A 23,380-nucleotide genomic window follows, 5' to 3' on the forward strand; every position below is an offset into this window, starting at 1 on the left:
CTTAGGTTATAATTTGACCTGAAAAAATAGAGATTATGTCTGTTTTGCATGATATTTTCTTATGGACGTGTTGGTGCAACAATTGAAATCTATTTCCTTTCAGAGTCTGGGGGTCATAATTGCAGCATGTCCAGCCCTGGTTCTCCTTGGCTCTTGCCTTCCTGGTTGGTACCAGCTGTGCTGGTTTGCCTTTTCCGTCTTTCTCCTCCTCCTTCCTTCATATTACCTTCTCCCGTGGCCTCTCTTCTTCTCCCCTCCCTCTTCCCTTTACTCTTACAATCTCCCCTCCTCCTTACCCTCCCTAGCTTCTCCCCTCCCCTGGCTTCTAGCTCCCTTTTGCTTTCTGTTTGTGTTTCTAAGGGCAGTGCTCCAATTACCTCATATTTGGAGAGAAGAAGCTGCAGCCAATCCGGTTTCTGTCTGCTTTTAGGTCAAGTGATTTCTGAACTGCAGTGAGATGCTTTGAATTTGTCTTGTTGCAGCTCTGAGCCTGTAAGATGGCTGTCTGAATCGGCAGCGGCTGGAAGAGACAGAGAGAGGCGGGGAGGGAGGGAGAAAGAATTGGAAGGATTGCCGGCATAGTGCATGTTTTTAAATCTGCATCTAATCCCATGAAGCCAAGGCTGGGATTTCTCTGGGATCCCAGGACGGGCTTAGCTGCGTTTTTGCTGAGATTAGGAGAGGAAGGCAATGGGAAATTCACTGGGCTGTGTTAAGGAGCCGAAAGATTTAGTAGCTCTTCCTGAGAAGGCGCCCATATCTCCTAAGAAAAGGGTTCGGTTCAGAAAGAAGTGGAGGGGGAAGAAAACCCCTTGTCCAGAGGTGTCTCCTGAGGAAGAACCCTCAGAAGGAACTGGAGTCATTGAAGAGACCGAAACCCTAACGAAGTTAACAGTGAGTCTCCGAAAGGAAGAAGGATTGGGAGGGGTACAGCATCCTCCCCCAGACATTTTACTGCCTGGGGACTCAGCCCCCAACTCCAGGGTGGCAGATCAGGGGATGATCGTGCAGGTGAAGGGGAGATTCCAGGGAGAGATCCAGACTGCCCACCTTTTGCTAGAGAATGAGTCATCAGTTGCTGGAGGGGTCTGGGATTCCCTGGAAGAGGGGATGACGGTCGTCGCTCACCTGCTTGATAACCCAGCAGAAAGGAACTGTGAGAAGTCCGTGAGCCAACTGGTGGAATTTCCGCGGACAGCGTCCTGCAGCAGCAGGGCTGTGCTGCTGCCTTTGCAAGGAGCGACTGCAGTGGAAAAAGCAGACACTCAGCCTGGGTGGCAGAGCAGTACTTCCCCCAGGACGGACTGCTCCGCCGGCACAGGAAATCAAGACCAGCTTTCAGGGGGCTGGAGTGTGGGTGGAGGAACCAAGGGGCTTTCAAGTGCCGCTGAGACAGCGTCCTGGATTGCAGAGCGTCCTGCCCCTTCATCACTACTGGACCAGTCGAGGGGCCGTAGATGCATTGAGCCTGCCCACGTGGGTCGAGTGCGCCCCCAGGCTCCCAGACTGCCTACTTCTCAGAGCAACTTGTCCGTGACTGTGAGCCTTTTGCCCTCCTCCTCTGGCTATGGCAGTGAGGGGCCACACATCCCTGGGATCCAGCCTAAAGATCCCGAACCTGAAAAGAGCTGCATGTCCTGCTCAGAAGAGGATGGCACCCTTTCTTTGGAGGCAAGCCACACCCCATCATGGGGTCTGGAGGAGGTAGGCAGGCATGTGCAAGGGATCCAAACAGGTGTTTGCATTCCTGGCCCTCAGACTTAATAAAGTGGCCTGTGGTGGGTGAGCAGTGAGGATCTTGGGGCTTCTTAACTTACCTGTGCTGGGGACTGAGAGTTAGTGACTGCTGGGCGTGGCAAAAGGTGTCTGTTTCAGGTCTGCCCCTGGAAGCTGGGAACCAAATCTTGTTGTCTCTGGGGAATCCCTGATTCCGGGTAACCGTGCAACATAACTGCCCGAGCTGTCTGGTGGGGCTCTGTCTCAAGGTGCAGGGCCAGTTAGTGCTCACTCTCAGGCGGGTCTGTGCATCAGCTTCCCCGCCACAAGAAGTTTGTGCTGTAGCACAGAGGGTCATGGAAACCTGGCTGAGCCTCTGGGATGAGCGGAGAAGGGGTGAGGGATGGTGAAGGGGCGAGGGCTAAAGCAGCTATCTTCTGTGTAATTGCTCTTCTCCCCTGGAGAATGGTGTTCTTACAGAGCTGATGCAATCCCACTCCTATGGGGACTCGACACATACTTGTGTATGTGGAGAGGGCTGATCCTCCCCTGGTTCCTAGTTCTGGCATTAGACAAGAGGGACGTGGAGTTATTGGAGGTTAATCCAGAGAGGGGGGTTAGGGCAGTTTGAAGGTGCGAGGCGAGACAAAGGTGCTTTTCTGATTGGACTTGTTTATGGCTCTAACAGGTGTTTGTTTGTGAGGTTTGTGTCGGGACATAGGTGGTGGTGATAGTGACATAGGTGCTGGGTGCTGGGGGTGTTTTCAGGGTTAAGGAGCAAGTGAGAATTCCAGAGATGTGGACACAGAGAGGAGGGGAGAATTCACCAGTGGCTGAAGAACTTCTGTTGGCCTGTCAGCCTCTGCAGAAGCAGAAACAAACACGTGAGGATCCCAGAGCAGCAAGAGGTGGACAACCAAGTAGGGCATTTCCTTGCTGAGACCAAGGCAGCTACCTGCTGTCGCCCTGCTTGTCACAGCAGCAGCAGGCCGAGGAGAGACGCTTGAAGCTGATCTGTGCCCACGTACTCTCCGCGGGGGTGAATTCCCGTCATGGACAGACCCCTTTCAGTGCCCTTTGTTTTCAGAGTTTGGAGACTCCCAGGCAGTTACAGGGAAAAGTGGCCAATGAAAAATATTTGTTGTATGGTTGAGCAAGGGGGCCTCTTGGGCTTTTGAGAGAGAGAGAGAGAGAGAGAGAGAGAGAGAGAAGTGGGAAGGCAGGCAGTGAGGCTGCTGGAGTAGGTGTTTAAGTATTTGAGTTTCATCAAATAAGAGGCAATGTCCAAGCCAGTGTTTATCTTTACATGGAATGATGTAGAGCAGTTGGGCATAAAACTAGCTGGTGAACTGAATGCTCCTTTAAAACCGCTAGCGTTGAAGTTGTGGAGGCATCATCATATCTTAGGATTCATGCTCATAGTTGAGTGAGGTTTTACGAAAGTTTGGAGTGTACAATGTCAAGGGCCTCCTAGTGGAAATCGGTTGTAGCTAATGGACCATACATGACCACGGCGCTTTTAGTGTGGGATTTCCATACCGGGAAGGGAGAGTCCCAGACAGCTCTATGAGGATTCTTAAAGAAAAGCGAGGTGGCAGAAACCTTTCGACACGATCTCTAGTTTGACAGCACAGATAGTGGTGTGATTCTTTTGCTGTCCAGTATTGACTCAAATCGGTAGTGGCATTTTGGGGCAGCCAAGTTCTACATCTCATCCCTTTTTCAGACACAGGCAGATTACTCAGTTTATAGCCCAGGCTGAAAAACTAAGTGATTGTCAGCTCAGATGGCTGACACACTTCTGAGGCTCCATGTACAGCATGTGATGTGGGGACCACAGCCTGACCATCCTATATAACAGATAAGAAGTAACTTCTCAAGATAAGTGTGAAATCCCTGCAGAATGCAAGTCCTCAAGGCCCAGGGGCTGAGACCCTCATGGGTCTCTGAAGGAACTGTCTTCAGGGAGCTGCTCCCTCAGTAGCAGGCTGTTCACACGGCCTGAGGACGGCAGCAGCCAGAGAGACCGAGGCAGCGTGTTCTGACACCGGGCCTGTAAAATGTGGGTTGAGACTCATGGCAAGAGCATCTGACCGGAGCCTGAATTCCCTCTGCTGAGTGTGAGAGGACACAGGGGTCGGGGACCAGCCGCTGCCACTCACACACCAGCTCTTGTCTAAAGCGGACACGGCTGGCAGTTCAACAGAGTGGCTTTTTTGTGTTTTGATACTTGTTTTGTTTTGTTTTTAATATGTTAGAGTAGTAACCATCTTCAGAAAACGATTCGAGTTGCAGCGTGGTGTCTGTCCTTGACTTAACTCAGACCGCATTGTCTCTCCTATTTATCAGTCCAGGGCATGTCAGTGGGAGTGGGACCAGCCTAGGGCTGGGCATAAACTTTGCACTGGGCTGTGTTTCTTTCCAGGACAGAGATACATGGGAACTGATTCTAATTCTCGCTAAGTGCAGGGTTTAGATAATAGAAGATAAGTGGTCTGCTTTCCTGGTAATACTTGATTCTTCCTTTGTCAGGAAATAGTTAACACAGAAGCAGGATGGCGGGGACCAGCTGACAAAACCGGTTTTCAGAGTGACAGGTAGATGAGGATTTGGAGCTGGATGGCAGCAGGTTAACAGCACTGGCCTTTGCTGTCAGAGACCAAGGCCTCCTCTGGCCCATTCCTGCTCTCAGTAGGACTCGCTGCCCCCACTGATGCCCACAATGCTTGTCTTACTGGGATAAGGAAAACTTGAAAACCCCTTCCTCCTCCCTGTCTTGGCTCCCACTGCTAATCTGTCCACACTGTCAGTGGATTCTGTTGAATGAAGAATTTGTCCTTGTCACAAACCCTTATGGTCCCTACAGTTTGGGGTGATAGTCAGATCTCACACTGGGGGCTAGGAATGCTGAGAAAGAGATCAGTTGGTATATTATTTTCTAGGCTCAGCCTTTTCAGTTTATAAGTATTCCTTTCCCATTTTTCCTCTTTTAATTATAAGTTGTTTTGCTAATATTGGCTTTGTATTGCAAGAAGAAAGCAAAACCAAGCAGATGAAAGTATTGGAGGAATGTAGCGGTTGAAGTTACAGGTGAAGCTAAGAAAGGTTTTTTTCTTTTACAAACAAATTTACTTAAAAATATGACTAAGGAATCATTATTTTTTAGGTATAACAGTGGTGGTGTGGTGATGTTAAAAAGATACGTACTGAAGTGTGTAATGGAAGAAATATACATGGAATTTGTTCCATAATAATAGGGGAGGGGTGAGGTGGGTGGAGAGTACCTGAGATGAGCTATGAGTTGATAACGGTTGAAACTGGGTGATGGGTACATAGGAGTTTCTTATACCATTCTGTCTCTTTTTGCGTATATATGAAATTTTCCGTTTCATATGGAGAACTCAGAAAAATGGTAAAATTATTATACGATACATATACTGGAAAAGGATACATAAGAATGCAAGAAATAGTATAGGAGTAGTGGTTAAGAGAGTGGAGCCAGATGGGCAGAGTTTGAATTCCAGCGCTAGTAACTCACTAGCAGTGTATCTCGGAGCAACTTACTTAGCTTCTCTATGATATCATTTCCTCATTTATGAATTGAGGATAAGAATAGTATATACTTTGTATATACAGGGTTGCTGTGAGAATTATATGACTTACAACAAGTAAAACACAATAAATGTTAGCTGTTAACATTATTATTTAAAGAACCACTACAAATAAACAAGAAAAAGGTAAATGCCCCGCTAGAAAAATAGGGGAAAGCCCAGGAATAAGTAACTCGCCAAAAAGGAAACCCAAATGCCTCAAACACACGTGTCTTTCTCACTAGTAATCAAAGATACTGAAATCAAGCAACAATAAGGTACATTTTGCACTCATCAGACTGGCAAAAAATAAAAAGTCTGAAAATGCCTAGTGTAGGGGAGGATGTAGAGTTGTAGACAAAACCTCTTCATACCTTGTGGGTGGAAGTATAAATTGTACTGTTACGTGGAGAGTAGTTTGCCACTGTTTAGTAGAATGAAAAATATGGGTATTTCCATTCTAGTTATATTCCCAGGAGAGATCACTAAGATTCTGATTCGAATATGGACAAGGGCACCCCCGATCGGTCACTAACTCCGATGTTTGCAATGAGCTACTTCACTGTGCCCTCTCCTGCTTCTTGAGTGAAAGTTTTCAAAGTCTGATGCCTTCTCCATAGTGGGATGGGGTCAGCCAGAAACTTCAGGACATGAGAATCGAGTATCGACTGTTCATTACATCGAGTCTCATTCCCCAAGACTTAGATAGACTTATACAACATCCAGACTCTTCCACCCGATATTCCAGCCCCTCCATGACCTAGCTAATCTTCTCTCCTATGTCATTTCCCAGTTTCAACCTTCCTGTTTTAACAGGTCAATCTCTTAACCATTTACTATTCCTGTTTCAACTTATTTCAAGTTAGAAATTTTTTTTTTAAATCTTTTTTGGGAGGCGAATATTGGGGAATAGTGTGTTTTTCCAGGGCCCATCAGCTCCAACTCATTGTTCTTTCAATCTAGTTGTGGAGGGCACAGCTCAGCCCCAAATCCGTTAAAGATTGCCCTGTTCAATCTTTAGTTGCAGGGGTCACAGCCCACCATCCCATGTGGGAATTGAACCAGCAACCTTGTGGTTGAGAGCTCGCTCTCTAACCAGCTGAGCCATCCGGCTGCCCCCAAGTTAGAATCTTTACATCCACTTTCTACCTGGAATTATTTTCCTCTTTCTCTTTGTCTATTCTGTAATATCCTTTAAGTATGAGTTTAACTCATACTTTAAGAAATATTTATCATTCCAGCCCATACTAATTTTTCATTCTGCTGAAATCCGCGACATTACTATTTACTATATTGCTGTTGCTCTTCTGGGGACCTTAAGTTATGTGTAACTCTTTCATGTGACTAAACATAAAGCACCACCACACATGACTAAATATGACTAAATATCACCACCACATACGACTAAATATAAAGTAAGATTCACCCCACCTCTGAAATTAGCCTTCAGAAAAAAAGGGAATCTCTCTGTAGTTGAGTTTTTATAAAGTCTTTCTTGTTATTGGGCTCTCATTGAAATTATAGTCAGTTCATGAAAAAAGATGAATCAATTTTTATGGCGATCAACTGACATAATTGGTTAAACAAAAAAGAGAGACCAAAAATATAAGGCAATTTTAGTTATTGTTCTTGGGAATATAACTTCCTGATTTGAAGTGTTGAATGTAATTATATGTTCAATCTTAATCACATTTAAAACTTTCTTTAAAAAAGAAATCACATCCCTTATAAAACACACACACAGCAAGTGGTCATATTATTTTTTTTAAGTAGCTTTATTGATGTAAAAGTGATGTGAAAGAGGCAAACAGTTGGAATAGCGTGGTTTTGTAAAATGTCGAGGTAGAAAAAGCATTAATGCTAAATTAATACATTAGATATACTGCTTAATTTTAACTATGTACATATGTGTAAATACATTTCAAAAAGTTTATGTATTCAAGAGGACCACAATGCTTTCTTCTCCATTCCTCTCTTCCATCCATATATTGTCATTTGGGAGAATTTGGGGACTGCCTTATTTTAGCCAGATAGGCCTAAAGTTCAAATTGGGCAAGCATGTCTATTTTTTTGTTTCCCCTTTTCTCACCTGGCTAATTTCTGCTTTAAGGTGCAGCATAGCTATTGTAGTCACAGAGAAGTTCCTTGGCGTTGCTAGTGTGGGTTACTTGCTTACCTCTATCACAGCGTTGATCGCTCTGTATGGTATATTGTCTCCCCTGTGAAACTTCTTGAGCTTGAGGTTTAAGGTTGTGCTTTTATCTTGAGATCCAAGAACTTAAACACATCTCCTAGAACATAGTGGTTACTCAAGAAATAACAACAGAATGAATAAATGGTGTTTGACTTCTGTTTCTTCTCCATGGTGCCTGGAATTGTGCTAAGCACAGGTGAGATGTTCAGTAAATACTTATTGAATTATTAGGAAAACATTAAGTTCCTAGGGATGCTTCAGAGAAGGAATTAATCAAGCCCTGATACATGTGGGTACGTGGGGGTCAAAAGAGAATTCAGGTAGACGTGCATGGTCTCTGGAATGGCGTTGAGGCATCCTCCCTTTCCAAATGGCTTCCTTTTAAAATCCAGATGAGGGGGAAAGCTCCCTGACATTGAAGCTGGGATTCTGCATTTGGGAGATTAAGGTGAAAGCTTTTGCATAGTCCAAAGGACAGCACATGACATGGTGAGTATTAAATGAAGAGATGGACAAAAGCCAAATTTAATTACTGAGGTGGTTGTGACGATAATCTCATTTTTCTCATCCAGTCACAGTCTAGGAAGGGCTCTAATCCAAACAGGGTGTTTTTACCCCCCTGAGGGAGCCAAACACTTCCCTGCCTCATTTACAGCTGTGTGGAAAATCTGAAGTAACGCTGTTCATTGAACTATTTTCAATGCACTGTGCAAAGATACTGCGATTGGCAGATAAGTGATGCCATCAGAGAGATTGACTGTGTTTGTACTGGCCGTACAACGTCAATTAACAAACTGGAATTTCTTCTATGGGTAAAAAACAAATATTCAGATTTCATTTTGTTTATTCAAGTTCTATCCTTTTTTTTTTTTTAAAGATTTTATTGGGGAAGGGGAACAGGACTTTATTGGGGAACAGTGTGTACTTTCAGGACTTTTTTCCAAGTCAAGTTGTTGTCCTTTCAGTCTTAGTTGTGGGGGGTGTCGTTCAGCTTCAAGTTGATGTCCTTTCAGTCTTAGTTGTGGAGGGTGCAGCTCAGCTCCAGGTCCAGTTGCCGTTGCTAGTTGCAGGGAGCGCAGCCCACCATCCCTTGCTGGAGTTGAGGAATTGAACTGGCAACCTTGTGGTTGAGAGGATGCGCTCCAACCAACTGAGCCATCCGGGAGCTCAGCAGCAGCTCAGCTCAAGGTGCCGTGTTCAATCTTAGTTGCAGGGGGCGCTGCCCACCATCCCTTGCGGGACTGGCAACCTTGTGGTTAAGAGCCCACTGGCCCATGTGGGAATCGAACCAGCAGCCTTCGGAGTTAGGAGCATATTGCTCTAACCGCCTGAGCCACCAGGCTGGCCCCCAGTTCTATCCATTTTTACTTTAACAAATCTATTTTCTATTCCCAACAATGTTTTGCCTTAATATGTATGTGAAGTGGCTACAGGGGAAGTACTGGGATATGTCCATGGCGGGTGGTATCTAGCCATTGAAACAAGCAGCTAGAAATGTTGTTAAGGAGAACTGGACTAGCACTGGTACTCGGGAAGGGCTGTTTTCACTGGACTCATAAAATGATAGTTTGGGCAGCATTATCCATTGTTGGATCCTCAGCTTTGCACCTCCGTAGCTCCCCCCCCCCCCCCCCCAGTGTATTTGGAGTAGATTGAGTTTTAGGGGATTGACTTCAAGAGTAATTATACTTGTTAGAGATTGGTTGATGTAAATTAAATTACAATATGAATTTTAACTGCCAAGTGATACAGTATTTGAATTGGGCACTCAGTGCATTTTGTTGCTTTAGAATATGATACAGGAAGCAAGAAATAATCTTAACATGTTGCGTACGGATGACGAGAATCTTCACGAGGGATTTAAACCCCGCCGTACGCAACGTGTGAAGGTTGTCAGGTGAACATGCAGTCAGAGCAGAGAGGTGGTAGGTAGAGGATAGATTTACAAGATGATATTACTAGGTGGCATCATCAAAGTTTGGCAACCTGGTTTTTCCCTTAGAAGTGTACCTGTCGAGGGGACGAGAATCCTGGAATGTGCTGGTTGGTTAGAAGACAACACTTACTGATTTCCCTTTTCTAGACTCCGTGCAGGCTACCCATAGGTTTTTGTTCTCATGGTCTTTCTTCAGACATCTTGGTAAGATTTATTAGTCTGCAGCTTTCTTTTATACTTCATAAAATATTATGAACAGTTCCTGACCCTGTTTTTCTGATTTTAAAGTCTCTTCTGCTGATATTTAATGTAACCTATTATGAGCTGAATTTGTAAATTTAGTATTCAGAGACTTGGAAGTGCCTTGTTATCAATTGTCCCTTATATTATATGCTATATAGTATATATAGTATATATACTATCATTGTTGATCACAGGAACCCTGAAAAGGCAGTAGGTATTCTCACTTTACCGATGTTACAGCTGAGAGATGTGGCTTATAGTTGGTGAAGCTGAGATTCAAACCCAGGTCTGCATGGAATCGAAGGCATGCACTTTCTTCTCTCCCACACTCTCATCTCTCTAAATTAGGTCTTGTGCTAGATTTTGGGAATTTCTTAAAATAACTTTCTTCATATTATAAAAATGCACATGATATAGAAAATGTGGAAAATATAAACCACCTACAATGTTACCACTTAGAGATCTAACTATGATTACTAGTTTGGTGTATTTCTCTCCTGTGTTTACACTTGCATACACATACGCATTTATCATATACATTATGCATATGTATGTATATATGACTACATAGTTAAATATATATTTTTATACCTTTATATAAAATTAGTGTTACTATGTATTATTTTGTATTTCTTTTCATAAGATAATGGTGATCATTTTCCTGTCATTAAAATTTTCTAAAGCATACCTTTTTAAATGCTACAAAGAATTTTACTATGTGTATGTGCTATATGTAACCAATCAGTTTCTTATTAAAGCTCTATAGCTTTTTGCTATAATGTTTATAATATTTTGATGAACATTCTTGTATACAATTTTTTGACCATATCTCTAATGGTTTCCTATTATGTATATTTTAAGACTTTTGATTCAACACTGCCATCCAGAGAAGTTAGGTCATTTATACTCTCACCAGTGGCAATGTTAGGATTTCCAGTGTTAGATGTTCTCGCCAATGAATAGTATCATTAAAAAAAAATCCCTAATTTAATAGGTGAAGAACTTACCTCTCATGGTTTTAATTTGCATTTCTTTGACTACCAAAGAGATGAGTATATATATTGGAATTGTCATCTGAAGTGCTGCCAGCCTTGGCTCTCCCTCTTCTTCTAAGTGTCACAATGTATGAAGAAGAAAAGGTTATTCCATGTCCTATCTTGTGGCAGATCTCTGACATCTACATTAGTGGAGAGTCAGGGGACATGTCAGCCAAGGAGAAGCTGCTCCTATGGACCCAGAAGGTGACAGCTGGTTACACAGGAATCAAATGCACCAACTTTTCCTCCTGCTGGAGTGATGGGAAGATGTTCAATGCACTTATTCACCGATACAGGTAAATCCAGTAGAAGTTCAGTGTGTCCGGAGGGGTTTCTTTTCATCTCTTGTTTGTGGTTAGTTATAATGTCACTTCCCCTCTCAACCAAGAATCTGATTCATTTTATTCATTTAAAAAGGGAATATATATTAAACTCCCAGTGTTCCAGGCACTGGGCACAAATAGCAGTAAACAAAACAGTGAAACTTCTTGCTCTCATTGAGCTTATTTAATAGGCAATAAACAAATAAATACCGGGGATGCCAAAAAAAATGTGTACAAGTGGACACTTTGGTCAGCGTTACTCAAGCAGTAGTTTGCCGTAATCAGAAGTGTCTGGACGCTGATGGTAACCACTTTGAGCCCCTCTTGTAATTGCAGATGTCAAACGTGACTTGTATTCATCTTTTGTTATCGGTATATATTGAGTCTTACAATTTTCATACAGTTTTCCTTTCTTAAAATGTCTATATATTTTTTGGCACCCTTTGTATATGCTGTCATACAAGTGGTAAGCGCAGTGGAGGGATAGGGAGTGACGGGATTGTGGCATTTTGGACAGGAAGATGGCCTCTCTGATGACGCTGGAGCAGAGGCCAGCCATGCAGGCCTCTAGGGTCAGTGTTTCAGTTGGAGGGAATAGCAGTGCAGAGGGCCTGACGCGGGGCCTGGCTTAGCATGGCTGAGGAGCAGCAGGTGGCAGGAGTGAGATGGGTGAAGGAGACAGGGATTTTAAATGACAAAAATTACAATTAGCCTACTCTTAGTGGCCATAGCACGCCCTCATTTTCACTCTACTAATTGATATACTTTCCTCATGAAGTCCAACAAGGCGACTGTTGTGTAAGGTGAGAATTAGGGAACACTGGGCTCCTGACGTGTCACTAACAATGGGATCAGCACCTCTCTACACCTCTTGCTTTCTCATTCAATCAGTGTTTTTCAGCTCTGGGTACTTTTAAGAGGTCTTCTTTGTGTGAACTCATGTGTGGTGTGTAGATGGTGGCCTTTCATGTGCCTTGGTGGACTTTTACAGACCTGATCTGGTAGATATGGAGAGGGTACAAATCCAGAGTAACCGAGAGAATCTGGAACAGGCTTTCGAAGTGGCAGAGAGACTGGGGGTCACCCGGCTACTGGATGCAGAAGGTGAGAGTTGACTGAAGTTGTGTGTGTTTGACATATACTCACTATTCCTTCTGGCAAGTTCTGACTGAGAAATTTCTTATCCTTTCTCTCTCAGATGTGGATGTGCCATCTCCAGATGAAAAGTCTGTAATCACTTATGTAGCTTCAATTTATGATGCCTTCCCTAAAGTCCCCGAGGGTGGAGAAGGGATCAATGCCACGGTAAAGGACCCTTTCTTAGATTACTTTGGTTGGTTTGGGTAGAACGTATTGATTAGAACATGTTTCTTAGGTATTTGTTACATATAGAGCACTTTTATACAGAGCAACTGAATCTACACCATCTTTATATATGCTCGTTAACTGTGGTCCCAGGGACTGAGTGTAGATATTGCTAATTTTGTAGCATCCAGCCTAGACTATTCTAAGTGTTAGGAAATTGAATCGCATTTTGAGAGCCCTTGAGGAGCTTTGAAACTGTGACCCTGAGTATAAAAATGAGCAACTGGATAGGCAATTAGAGAAAAAGGATTTTATGTGGTTTGGGATGGCCTCAGCTTTCTCCTTTGCTTGTTTTGCATACTGCTAATCAGAAGGTGTGTGACATTTACCTTTTGGCAATAGGAAGTGGACTCCAGGTGGCAAGAATACCAAAGCCGAGTGGACTCCCTCATTCCCTGGATCAAACAGCATACAATACTGATGTCAGATAAAACTTTCCCCCAGAACCCTGTTGAACTGAAGGTAAAGTCATGGCCTTAAATTGCTTTCTATAAGTTCATTATAGTGAGTAAGTCTCAGAGCTTGTGGCTGCTGGTTTCTGGGTGAAGTGGTATGAAAACTTGTGCCAGATTGTTTGCATGCATTCATTCATTCATTCAACGAATATTAATTTTGTAGGCACTTTATAACCAGTATATACACTTCAAAGAAACGGAAATTCTGGCCAAGGAGAGAGAAAAAGGAAGAATTGAGGAATTATATAAATTGTTAGAGGTAAGGAATGCTATCGTTTGCTGAGAGTTTGGGTTTGCTGGTTTGCCGTGTTGTTGCCTCTTTATTAGGCAGGGCCCCTGCATCCTCTTCCCAACCTGCATTTACAGCATTGTTCTCAGGGTGACAAATCCAGCATCACTGTAGGGCTGGTCTTGAAAATTTGTGATAAAGGGGTAGTAGCAACGATCTGTATTTTTTAAAGGGCTTACTGAAAAATGGTATACATTTATTCAGAAATCTTGAGTTTTGTGGATGAGTTTTCCTGTTTTTCAGAAGGAAGCTAATTCCCTAGGATGGGAAAAAAAGAGACTTCATTCACATTTTGATTCCTAGAGAATTTGAAGCTTTAGAGATGGGCAATTCACCTTTTCCAGAATGGGCAGTATTGAGGGGACAGGAGGAGTTGTGTAAAATGTAGACGGGATCAGTGGGTTTACAGCATGTAGTCTGTGCATTTCAGAGCTGATTATTTTGCTCTCACCTCAGGGTGCGGTACTGCTAAATAGTCCATTGTTTTCTCTTATTAGACAATAGGAAAATACTGCTGAACGGCTGGGTAAAGAAGCAAGAAGTGATGTGAGGAAAAATAAGTTAAAACTGGGGCCTGAGGACATGGCTGCGTTTTGGACTAAAGGAGTGTGTCTGGGTTTTTCAGGTGTGGATTGAATTTGGCCGAATTAAACTGCCTCAGGGTTACCACCCTAATGATGTAGAAGAAGAGTGGGGAAAGCTCATCATTGAAATGCTGGAGCGAGAGAAATCACTTCGACCAGCTGTGGAGAGGTGAGTCCAGAGCCGGAAGTGGATCTGACATGACTTGCTGGGCTGGTTTGGGCTCTGCACCTTTACTATGGTTTTGATCTTATTTTAGGCTGGAATTGCTGCTACAGATTGCAAATAAAATCCAGAATGGTGCTTTGAACTGTGAAGAAAAACTGACACTAGCTAAGAATACACTGCAGGCTGTAAGTCTGGCTGTTTTGTCTCACTTCTTTTGTCACATGATTCCCACTTTTCGCCCTGTTTTCTAATGGTTGAAGTTAACAGTTGAGGAGTCCAGCTGTGTTTTTCCTACTCTTGGAATTGCAGTGGGCCCCTTGGCTGCTTCGATCCTCGTGGGTGGGAGCAGTGGGAGTTTTCCCACCCTTATTCTCCCTTTCTCCCTCAGGACGCTGCTCACCTGGAATCAGGGCAACCAGTACAGTGCGAATCAGATGTCATCATGTACATTCAGGAATGCGAAGGTCTTATCAGGCAGCTGCAGGTGGATCTCCAGATCCTACGGGATGAGAATTATTACCAGCTAGAAGAGCTGGCTTTTAGGTGAGGAACACGGGACTCAAACGGAGGGTTTGCTTATGGCTGAGTCTCATGGATCAAGAGTCAGGTACTGAATCTTGTAACTTGGACCTCAATGGGGATGGATACTACAGGTATTTTGGCAGGAAAATTCTCCTGGTGGAAAACAGTTTCCTCTTATTGTAGGCCCTGCCCACTAAATACTTGGCATCTATGACATCCCACATATTTCACAGTGACCTGCAGGGGTGCGGTACCACGTCTGGTGCAGACCTGCTGGTGATCCAAAGCTTCCTTTTATAGAGGAGGAGTCCAGGACCCAGAGAGGGGATGAGGAGCGTCCAGGTCACATACTTTGTACAGAGCCAAGACTAACACCCACATCTTTGGACCCCAGTCTGTTTATTCTGATACACCATCTAGGAGTTGCATAAATGGGTATCGGTTTGCTTCCCTGCATTTAACACTGTAACTTGGTATTTGCCTCAAAGACAACTCTAAACAATGACGATGTTAATAATACCACCTTGCATTCCTATACCACTTGTTTTTTCTCAAAACACATATCCTGATATGATCTCATTTTGATTTTTACCTCAGCCTTGTCAAACGGATAGGGAAGATTTTATTTTTAAAAGTATGTTACAAATTTAAGTTTTGCCCTTCCTTCTCTTCTTCCACTTCAGGGTTATGCGTCTGCAGGATGAGCTGGTCACCTTGCGTCTTGAGTGCACAAATTTGTATCGGAAGGGCCATTTCACTTCACTGGAATTGGTTCCACCCTCTACTTTAACCACAACTCATCTGAAGGCAGAACCTCTGACCAAGGGAACCCATTCTTCTTCCTGGTTCCGGAAGCCCATGACTCGGGCTGAACTTGTGTCTATCTCCTCCTCTGAAGACGAAGGCAATCTCCGTTTCGTGTATGAACTGCTGTCTTGGGTAGAAGAAATGCAGGTGGGTGTGTGTTCCAGATGCTTGTACAGCGCCCTAAGATGTGCTGGATCCAGCAGCTTGTTTGCGAAGACCAGGTTGCTCCGTGCCCCTTGTATCAATTCCCTGAATCACTGGACTTTGGCCCCCTTCTCCTTAAATTTTAAACGATGGATCAGTGCAAATTCTCACAATCCCACACAGAACAGCATAGGCTTTTCTATTTTGAAACCCTTTGGGAATTTGTTCTTTCAGCTAACTGTACTCTAAGTGGGAGCTTATGGGAGAAGTTGCAGAGTTTGTAAATCTGTTATCTTTTCTGAAGTTTCCTCATTGGCAGAGAAGCTTATTCTTCACTTTTTGTTTTTGGCCTTAGCACTAACATTTAAGCAAGGCTGCTATGCTTCACAATTCTAAGGGGCACTATTTTTTTTTTTTTAATTTATTTTTCAATTACAGTTGACACACAATATTACATTAGTTTCAGGTGTACAACATGGTAATTAGCCATTTCTATACCTTCCAGAGTGATCACCCAATAAGTCTAGTACTATTGGACACCATACATAGTTATTACAATATTGTGATTCTATTCCCTATGCTGTATTTTATATCCCTAAGGGGCACTATTCCCATGTATTCTAGGATAATGGTTCAGGTTCAATATTGTCTTTCTTATCTTTCTAACCCTTTTGTATGAAATTCTTTTCATCTCTTGATGATGGATTTCCCCATGTACCAATAAATAAAAACATTCAAAAACAAGCTAATGTTTTAAAATTAATTGGCCAATAGTTGATACCATGAATGAAGCTTAATATTTTCAGATATTTCTTTCTTATGTCCATTGTGATTATAAAATGCTCCATAAAGGGAAATGCCTAAATTATAAAGTTAAGCATCTTCAGCCTGTGGAAACACCTTTCTGGTTGGTAAATGTAGGAATGTATTCCCATAATGCAGCAGCAAAAGGCTGCCTCCACTTCGATAGCTGAGGAGGTTTAGTCTCCAGCTCCTTGGGGGTGATTATGACATATTTTCCTATAAGAGGCCACGATGGATATGGTTTAGATGTCCTTTGCCCAGTCCTCTGTCCTCAGCCCCCTTGTCCAGACGTTGATTCTGACAATTTTCTGTTTCTGCTAACATAGCAGTAAATTGCTATATATGTATTTTTTCTTTTCCAGATGAAACTGGAGCGAGCAGAGTGGGGCAATGACCTGCCTAGTGTGGAGTTGCAGCTGGAAACACAGCAGCACATTCACACCAGTGTCGAAGAACTGGGCTCAAGTGTCAAAGAGGCGAGGTTGTATGAGGTGCGTGGCAGAGTCCATGATGGAGAGTGGGCGGGGCAGGGCGGGAACCTGACACTGCGCAGTGCAGCTGTCCCTAAGGAGAAGGGGGCTCTGGGAAAGAGTGATAACCGTGAGCAGCACTTGACAACACACTCCCTTTTCACTGAAATGTTGTGCTCTTTGGAATAATCTTGTGAGAAAGGTACTTTTATTAACCTTTTTTACTAAAAAGAAAAGTGCTATTGAAAGCTAAGGTCAAAATTAGTAAGTAGTGGATGCAGTTGCCAAGCTCAGGCCCTCTGCTCCAAAAGTTCATGCTCTTTCCAATTTACCTTTTGTCTGCGGTTGAGTGCTGGTATAGAGAAACTATTTAGTCTCTCTTCTCCCTCACTCGTTCTATCTTCCCGTTTTTTACTTTCACTCTCCCCTTTCAAAAAGTAATTGAGTGGTTTGACTATCATCAGGCATAGGTTTTGCCTAGAAACCTCCCAGAATTACTGGAAGCACAGAACAGGGAGGTTGTGTTCGCCCTGCTGAACTATTCCTCACTTAGTGCTGCTCCATGCTATGAAATCTGACCCAGACATATCCTGTCTAAGCTTCTGTTTTAGGACAGTAACCAATCTTTACCTGGGTGTAGACGTAGTACTTAACCTAGTTGAAACCATACCATAGATGCACTTTAGTTACTCTTTTTCTAATGTATTCTTATTTCATTTCTTGCTCACCAGGGGAAAATGTCCCAGAATTTTCATACTAGTTATGTTGAAACTCTTGGCAAGCTGGAGACACAGTATTGTAAATTGAAGGTAAGTTTTTTTGACCAACTTTCTCATGTTCTGTTCATGGAGAATCTAGTTCCATCCAAACAACTCTTTTCCCTAATTCAGAGAGCTCTTGGTTTGGCGCTGTTTTGGTTTTCTGTTTATTAGATTATATCATTTACTATTCAGCTGTTCATATGTATTATAATGTTTTCTTAATGGATCAGAAACCCTTCCCCAGAAAGTTTTAAGTAAGTAGAACTTATCCCAGCTGTCATGCTTAACCAAAGCAGTGGCTATCTGTGCTGTGAGACACCAACACTACAAGATTGGTGGGGAGGGCACTTCCATCCGTTCTCTTCATTCCTTTCTTTCAAGATTGTCCAGAGTAGGACAGGCCCAGGATCATTCTGTATCCAGGGTGCCCCACAAAGGCCTGCTGAGTTCTAACTTCTAGTTAGGACTGACAAGAGCTCTGGGAGTCCTGTACCAAACTTGTACTAAATTTAAATCCATGGAGAAGCACCCAGGGATGAAAAAGCAAGGCTAAGTTAATTTCCTGAGTTTTTCTTTGCTTTGATGTCAAATGTGCTGTCTTCTATAGATGAAAGGCTGGCAGTCTAACCTTGTAATCCTTGCTTTGTCTAGGAAACTTCTAGCTTCCGGATGAGGCACCTTCAGAGCCTGCATAAGTTTGTCTCCAGAGCTACAGCTGAGTTGATTTGGTTGAATGAGAAGGAGGAGGAGGAACTAGCATATGATTGGAGTGACAACAATCCCAATATCTCAGCCAAGAGAAATTACTTCTCTGTGAGTCTAGCACAACAGGCCTGTCGTATTTGTGTAATGGCAGAAGGACACAGTGGGGCTCATCTGCTGAGAGTTTGGGTTCCTGGATTTTCATTCTGCTGGGTAGAAATCGGGGCCCTGCTTAATGCATCTATGCATGTGAGAAGTGTATACGGACAGGGAAATCGAGTCCTCGAATGAATTTATTCAGTAAGGCAGTGTTTTGGGTGGATAGAGCAGCAGCCTGCAAGTTGAGTCATATCAGAAGCATTATAGCTTTGTGGTTAAGCTTACACACTTTGGAGTGAGAGCAATCTAACTTCAAAGTCTTATTTCTCTGCCTACTAGCTCTGTGGCCTTTGGCAAGTCATTTAATCTCTCTGGACCTCTGTAAAATGGGAAACTAGTACCCCGCCATTTCAAAGCATTGTGTAAAAGATTTAATAAGATTTAATAAGCTAATATAGGGAAGTACTTGGTACAGGGCTTAGTATTGTTTAACTGAGGTGTACTCTTGGCTTCTCAATTCTGAATTCTCTTTAAGTCATTTGATAACGTTTTGGTTTCAATCTCCTCATTTGTAAAATGTGAAGGAAAATTCAGCATTGGGCTATGGGAAAATGCTTTGAATTCTTTTCAGTGAAAGATGTATACAAGTAAGTAGGGTTAATTTTTGCTACTTTTAGTATTTCTACATCTCAGAGGATTTTTAACCATTTTGTAAACCCTGTGCAAAGGAAGCTTATTTACTAACACTTACTTGAGATACTTTAATTCCGTTCATTTAGAGTTTTTTAAAAAAATATAAGTTTCCCTGATTGGAGAGTGGCATATGATCCTTCTGAAGTAAAGAAAAAAGACTAGATACTATAATACAGTAAACAGTTTGTACAGGATCGGAAATTAGGCTCTGATAGAGATACAAGTGCTGGGAAAGCATCCAGGAGAAGGGGTCAAGTCTGATAGTAAGTTTCAGTACAGAAGAGATAGCATCTCAATTGGGTCCTATAATGGTAACAAGATTTAGAGCCAGAGGAGGGCACTATAGGCTAAGGAAATAGTTTGAGCAAAGCCAGCTAGTCAGTGATGCGGACCCACTGGTGTGTCAGGTACTGCTACGTGGGTGCTGACGTCACCTAGCTACGCTAGCCAAGTCAGCTCCTGTTTCTGCTTCCAGTGCTCGTCCTATGTTCCCCCACTTACTCAGGTCTGGCTTGTGTCCCATATCCTTTGTGAATCATTCTCCAGTAATTCCAGCATTTTTGCTCTTCTCTGAAATTCTCTGACATGTACTGTTTATGCATCTCATTTTGGCACTAACCCAGTGCTGTAGGCTTTTTAAAAGTAGGGCAGGGAACACAGCCTTTTCTTTATTGCTACTCTTCCCTTAATAGCACTGACTGTAAAATTGAATTCAATGTTCAGGAGTTGACAGTGGAACTGGAGGAGAAACAGGACGTGTTTCGGTCTCTACAAGATACAGCGGAGCTGCTGTCACTTGAGAACCACCCAGCCAAGCAGACTGTGGAGGTATGTGACGAAAGAATGTGTGAGGGTCCAATGCTCAGAGGCAGATGTTACGGAAGTACTCAGATCAGAGGCTTTGTTCTGCTGAAAGACCCGGAGGAAGTGTCAGGGATCATTTGTCCTGGATCGGCTCCCTTTTTGTCCCACCCCCAAAAGACTGCAAACACTTTGAAGGTCTAAGGAGAAGACTACGAGAAACAGGAAGCGGTATGGACGCCTAACTTCATGGGGAAGGTGGACTTCTACCATAAGTTTTCAAATAACTATCCAAACTGATCCTGTGTCTTGTTTGGTGCCTTTGCCCAGAGAAGAGAGACCGTGGAGAAAACCAGGAGGGATTTATTTATGCCTGGGTTCTGCTGGCTAGATCAGTTAGTTGCAACTGAGTGTGGAGGAAGCCTTTTCCATACTCATGTAACCCCTTTTAACAAAACCGTGTTGGATAAAGGACAAGCCTCTTTCTTATGGGAAGCACTGAGCATCTGCCAGTCAAGTATCTCCATGCATCTTCTGTTGGCCTCTGTCATTAGCAGAGTTGTACTTGGAAGAGGGCATTGCACATATTTATTGGATCTACTAAACTCATGCCCCTCCGTCTGTGTGCTTCGTCATTGCAGGCTTACAGTGCCGCTGTCCAGTCCCAACTGCAGTGGATGAGGCAGCTGTGCTTGTGTGTTGAGCAGCATGTGAAAGAGAATACTGCTTACTTTCAGGTACGTGGGCTTTATGTCTGTGTCTGTGCATGTGTGTGTGCATCAGAGAGGATGAGAAGAATATTCGTTTTCATTCTGGCAGGAGGTATGTGTGTGTGCATGCGTGAGCGCGCACCTATACATGGGAAAGGCGAGGTTAAAATCTCATCCGTGTCAGTTAGCTTCTGTTGTATAAACCACCACCCCAACAACTTAGTTGCTTAGAACAAACAGCATTTAGTAGCGCGTGATTCTGTGGGTTGACAATTTGGGTGGGCTCAGCTGAGTGGGTTTTCTCATCTTACCTGGGTTAATCATGGCTGCAGGCAGCTGATTGGTCCCAAATGGCATCGCTCACATGTCTGACAGTTGGCTGGGGTGACAGGGTACAAGTCTATATACAAGTCTCTAGCATCCAGTAGACTATCCTAGACTTCTTCACAGAGTACCTGTGTCTGCAAGCTACAAGAGAGAGGAAGCCCCAGTGCACAAACACTTGTTTCTGTTCTGTCACATTTACTGATGTGCCAGTGGCCGAGGGAAATCACGTGGCCATGTGCTTCTTTAAGGGGAATAGAAGTAGACTCCCTCTTCTCTTGATGGGAAGAGCTATAAAATATCAGGACCATCTTTTTTCTGTAGTCTATCACAGCATGAAGAATACGCTACTTGTTTTCAGGTGAGGGTGGGAGGAGGAAATAAGCTATTATCTCTGTTTGGTTGTTCCCTAAATTAAATAATCTTCCTGATCATTTTGTAATCATATCAATGAACTGAAACATTTGATCACCCAACCTCTAGGCTTTTGTGAAATATACTTCACAGCCAAGTGCTGTCACTAAGCAGATGTCGAGGAACCAGCAGTGATTTCTGAGGGGTGATGCAGACTGACTTTCCATAGGGTTCAGCACGCTTTGTGCTCGTCATCACTAATACTTCCCGGCCAAGGCATCCTAAAACCTCCAGTTTACACTGATGCGGCCTTTGTAATGAACTACTGCTAACCCAAGAAAGTGTAATCAGCTTTGCTCAGCTCTGCACAGTAAGATTCTCTTTCTCGCTTAAGACCGTGGTGTTGTGACGTATTGAGTACAAGGCAACCCTTCCTTCTATCCCCACAGTTCTTCAGTGATGCACGAGACCTGGAGTCATTCTTGAGGAACCTGCAAGACTCCATCAAACGAAAATATTCCTGTGACCACAACACCAGCTTGTCCCGCCTTGAGGACCTGCTCCAGGACTCCATGGTGGGTGTTGCATCAGTGGGATGATGACAGAAACATCCTCTGAGAAACAGAGTAAATCCTATCAGCTGCTGCTGTTTATATCCTTGAAAGCTCCTGGACAGGGGGTCGTTGTTACATGGTTTGGCTCACGTGCTAATAGAGTTTAATCAATTTGTTCTGTCTTTTTCCTTTCTTTCCTTTAAGAAGTTGCTAATGAGATTCCTTTGGGTATGTTACTGAAGTAAAGGCCTAGTTCTCTCCCCCTGAGCCACTTATGCGCCTCGTACTTTCTTTGCATTGTTCCTATCTATTTTAATTCAATAGTTGGAGCCAAAGATGAGGTGTAGAGCATGAAAAATAGGGTTGAAGAGGATCAACTGACATCAGGTTCTTTTTCACTCTCTCATACAAAGAATTTGAAAAAAACCACAACTCTAATCTGAACTACATCTGAGCCAAGTTTTTCCTCCTTGGCAATTTTCTTTGGTAATAATGAGGTACTAAAAAAATTGATATCAATTAAGGACAATATTAAAAGTCTTATTTAGATGGAATGCAATATTATCCAGTTTATTTATGTAGCAGTAATTTTTAGAAATAGTATTGCATCCAGTATTTAATACAAATCAACTTTATACTTATTTTCTCCATTGAATTATTCCTTCAGGAGTGCTGGTAATAAAATCAGCAGCTGTACTACTTATATTTATTGAATGTATATTACGTAGAGTTGGCAAGACAGAGCTCAAGGTACAAGGTACATCTCAAATTAAGATAGAAATATGTATTTAATAGATAAATTATATTTCCTGTATGAGAAGCAAGGGAATTCTCACATTTCAATAGAAAATTATAAATAAGAATCAGAATAGCCCAAAACAGTGTCATTTTTTCATGGGTAAGACTTGGGCATTTGTGAACATTAGTTGATTTTTGTTTTGTTTTGTTTTTACACTTTCAGGTATTATAAACCTGTGAATGCGTTCACATTCGGTGTTTCACTTGAGCAAGCAATCTTAATTTAATTAATTTAGAATGAAGGGTAAAAACCTGACTTTTCAGATGTTGTTTCTAGAATGTCTCTCTTGGAGATACTTCAGATATGAAGGAGGAATATAATAATCCTTGGCTATTATCTCCTCCCTCCCACAGAGTACTTCCTGTTATAGGGTAACTCCTCTGCAATTGTTGTCTTATCTTCTCTTCTCGAGGGTCGCTGCTCTGTTCCCTCCTCTCCAGGTCAGGGGCATCGGGTTGGCGGCGTCATCGGGGCATGGAATCACCTGGGTCTGCTCCTCAGCTTGTCCGTCAGGTTCGGGAGCAGCTGTCCTGGCTTCTGGTTCTTTCAGAACTTTTTACCACGCTGAGCACTTGGTCTCTGGAGTTTGAGATGTTTGAGATGATGTGGGTTAGACAGAAACTGACAGCTTTATTGCAAGGAAAATGACATGGGTAGACCAGCTCTCAAGCATGGAACATTGTGGCTGTCTCCCCGATATATTCCACTCCTCTTTCTTAACTAATAAGTTAAAGTTGTATTTCTTCCAATCATGCTCCCGGGGACAGGCACAGGTAGTTTATTTAAGCATTTCTTTTTCTTTACTTGCATATTCTTAATTCTTTAATGGCATTTCTTAACATTATTAACTCTTTACTCTCATCACATCTACTTCCATCCTAAGAAAGCCCTCTTCTGGGGAGTTTTTGTATCTCAAAATGGGCTTGAAATATCCTGGT

General features: G+C 43.0%; 1 protein-coding gene across 32 annotated transcripts in view; it reads left to right on the forward strand.

The window, feature by feature from the left end:
- The window catches only part of MACF1 (microtubule actin crosslinking factor 1), a 311,434-nt gene that overhangs the window by 146,740 nt on the left and 141,314 nt on the right, over positions 1-23,380 (forward strand). For 21 of the 32 annotated variants that reach the window (XM_074334445.1, XM_074334456.1, XM_074334436.1 and 18 more), the window contains 15 exons: positions 10,846-11,012; positions 12,031-12,143; positions 12,238-12,344; positions 12,747-12,866; positions 13,023-13,118; positions 13,774-13,901; positions 13,990-14,083; positions 14,287-14,441; positions 15,104-15,374; positions 16,538-16,666; positions 17,377-17,454; positions 18,058-18,219; positions 19,624-19,728; positions 20,343-20,438; positions 21,539-21,664. In XM_074334445.1, coding sequence (XP_074190546.1) covers positions 10,846-11,012; positions 12,031-12,143; positions 12,238-12,344; positions 12,747-12,866; positions 13,023-13,118; positions 13,774-13,901; positions 13,990-14,083; positions 14,287-14,441; positions 15,104-15,374; positions 16,538-16,666; positions 17,377-17,454; positions 18,058-18,219; positions 19,624-19,728; positions 20,343-20,438; positions 21,539-21,664 — 1,947 coding nt within the window. Of the gene's footprint in view, positions 1-610; positions 1,705-10,845; positions 11,013-12,030; positions 12,144-12,237; positions 12,345-12,746; positions 12,867-13,022; positions 13,119-13,773; positions 13,902-13,989; positions 14,084-14,286; positions 14,442-15,103; positions 15,375-16,537; positions 16,667-17,376; positions 17,455-18,057; positions 18,220-19,623; positions 19,729-20,342; positions 20,439-21,538; positions 21,665-23,380 lie in introns of those variants that run through there. The other 11 variants (XM_074334426.1, XM_074334432.1, XM_074334427.1 and 8 more) reach the window with 3 other exon arrangements.

This window comes from Rhinolophus sinicus, linkage group LG06 (genome assembly GCF_036562045.2).
Source record: "Rhinolophus sinicus isolate RSC01 linkage group LG06, ASM3656204v1, whole genome shotgun sequence".
In the NCBI taxonomy this organism is placed as follows: Eukaryota; Metazoa; Chordata; class Mammalia; order Chiroptera; family Rhinolophidae; genus Rhinolophus; species Rhinolophus sinicus.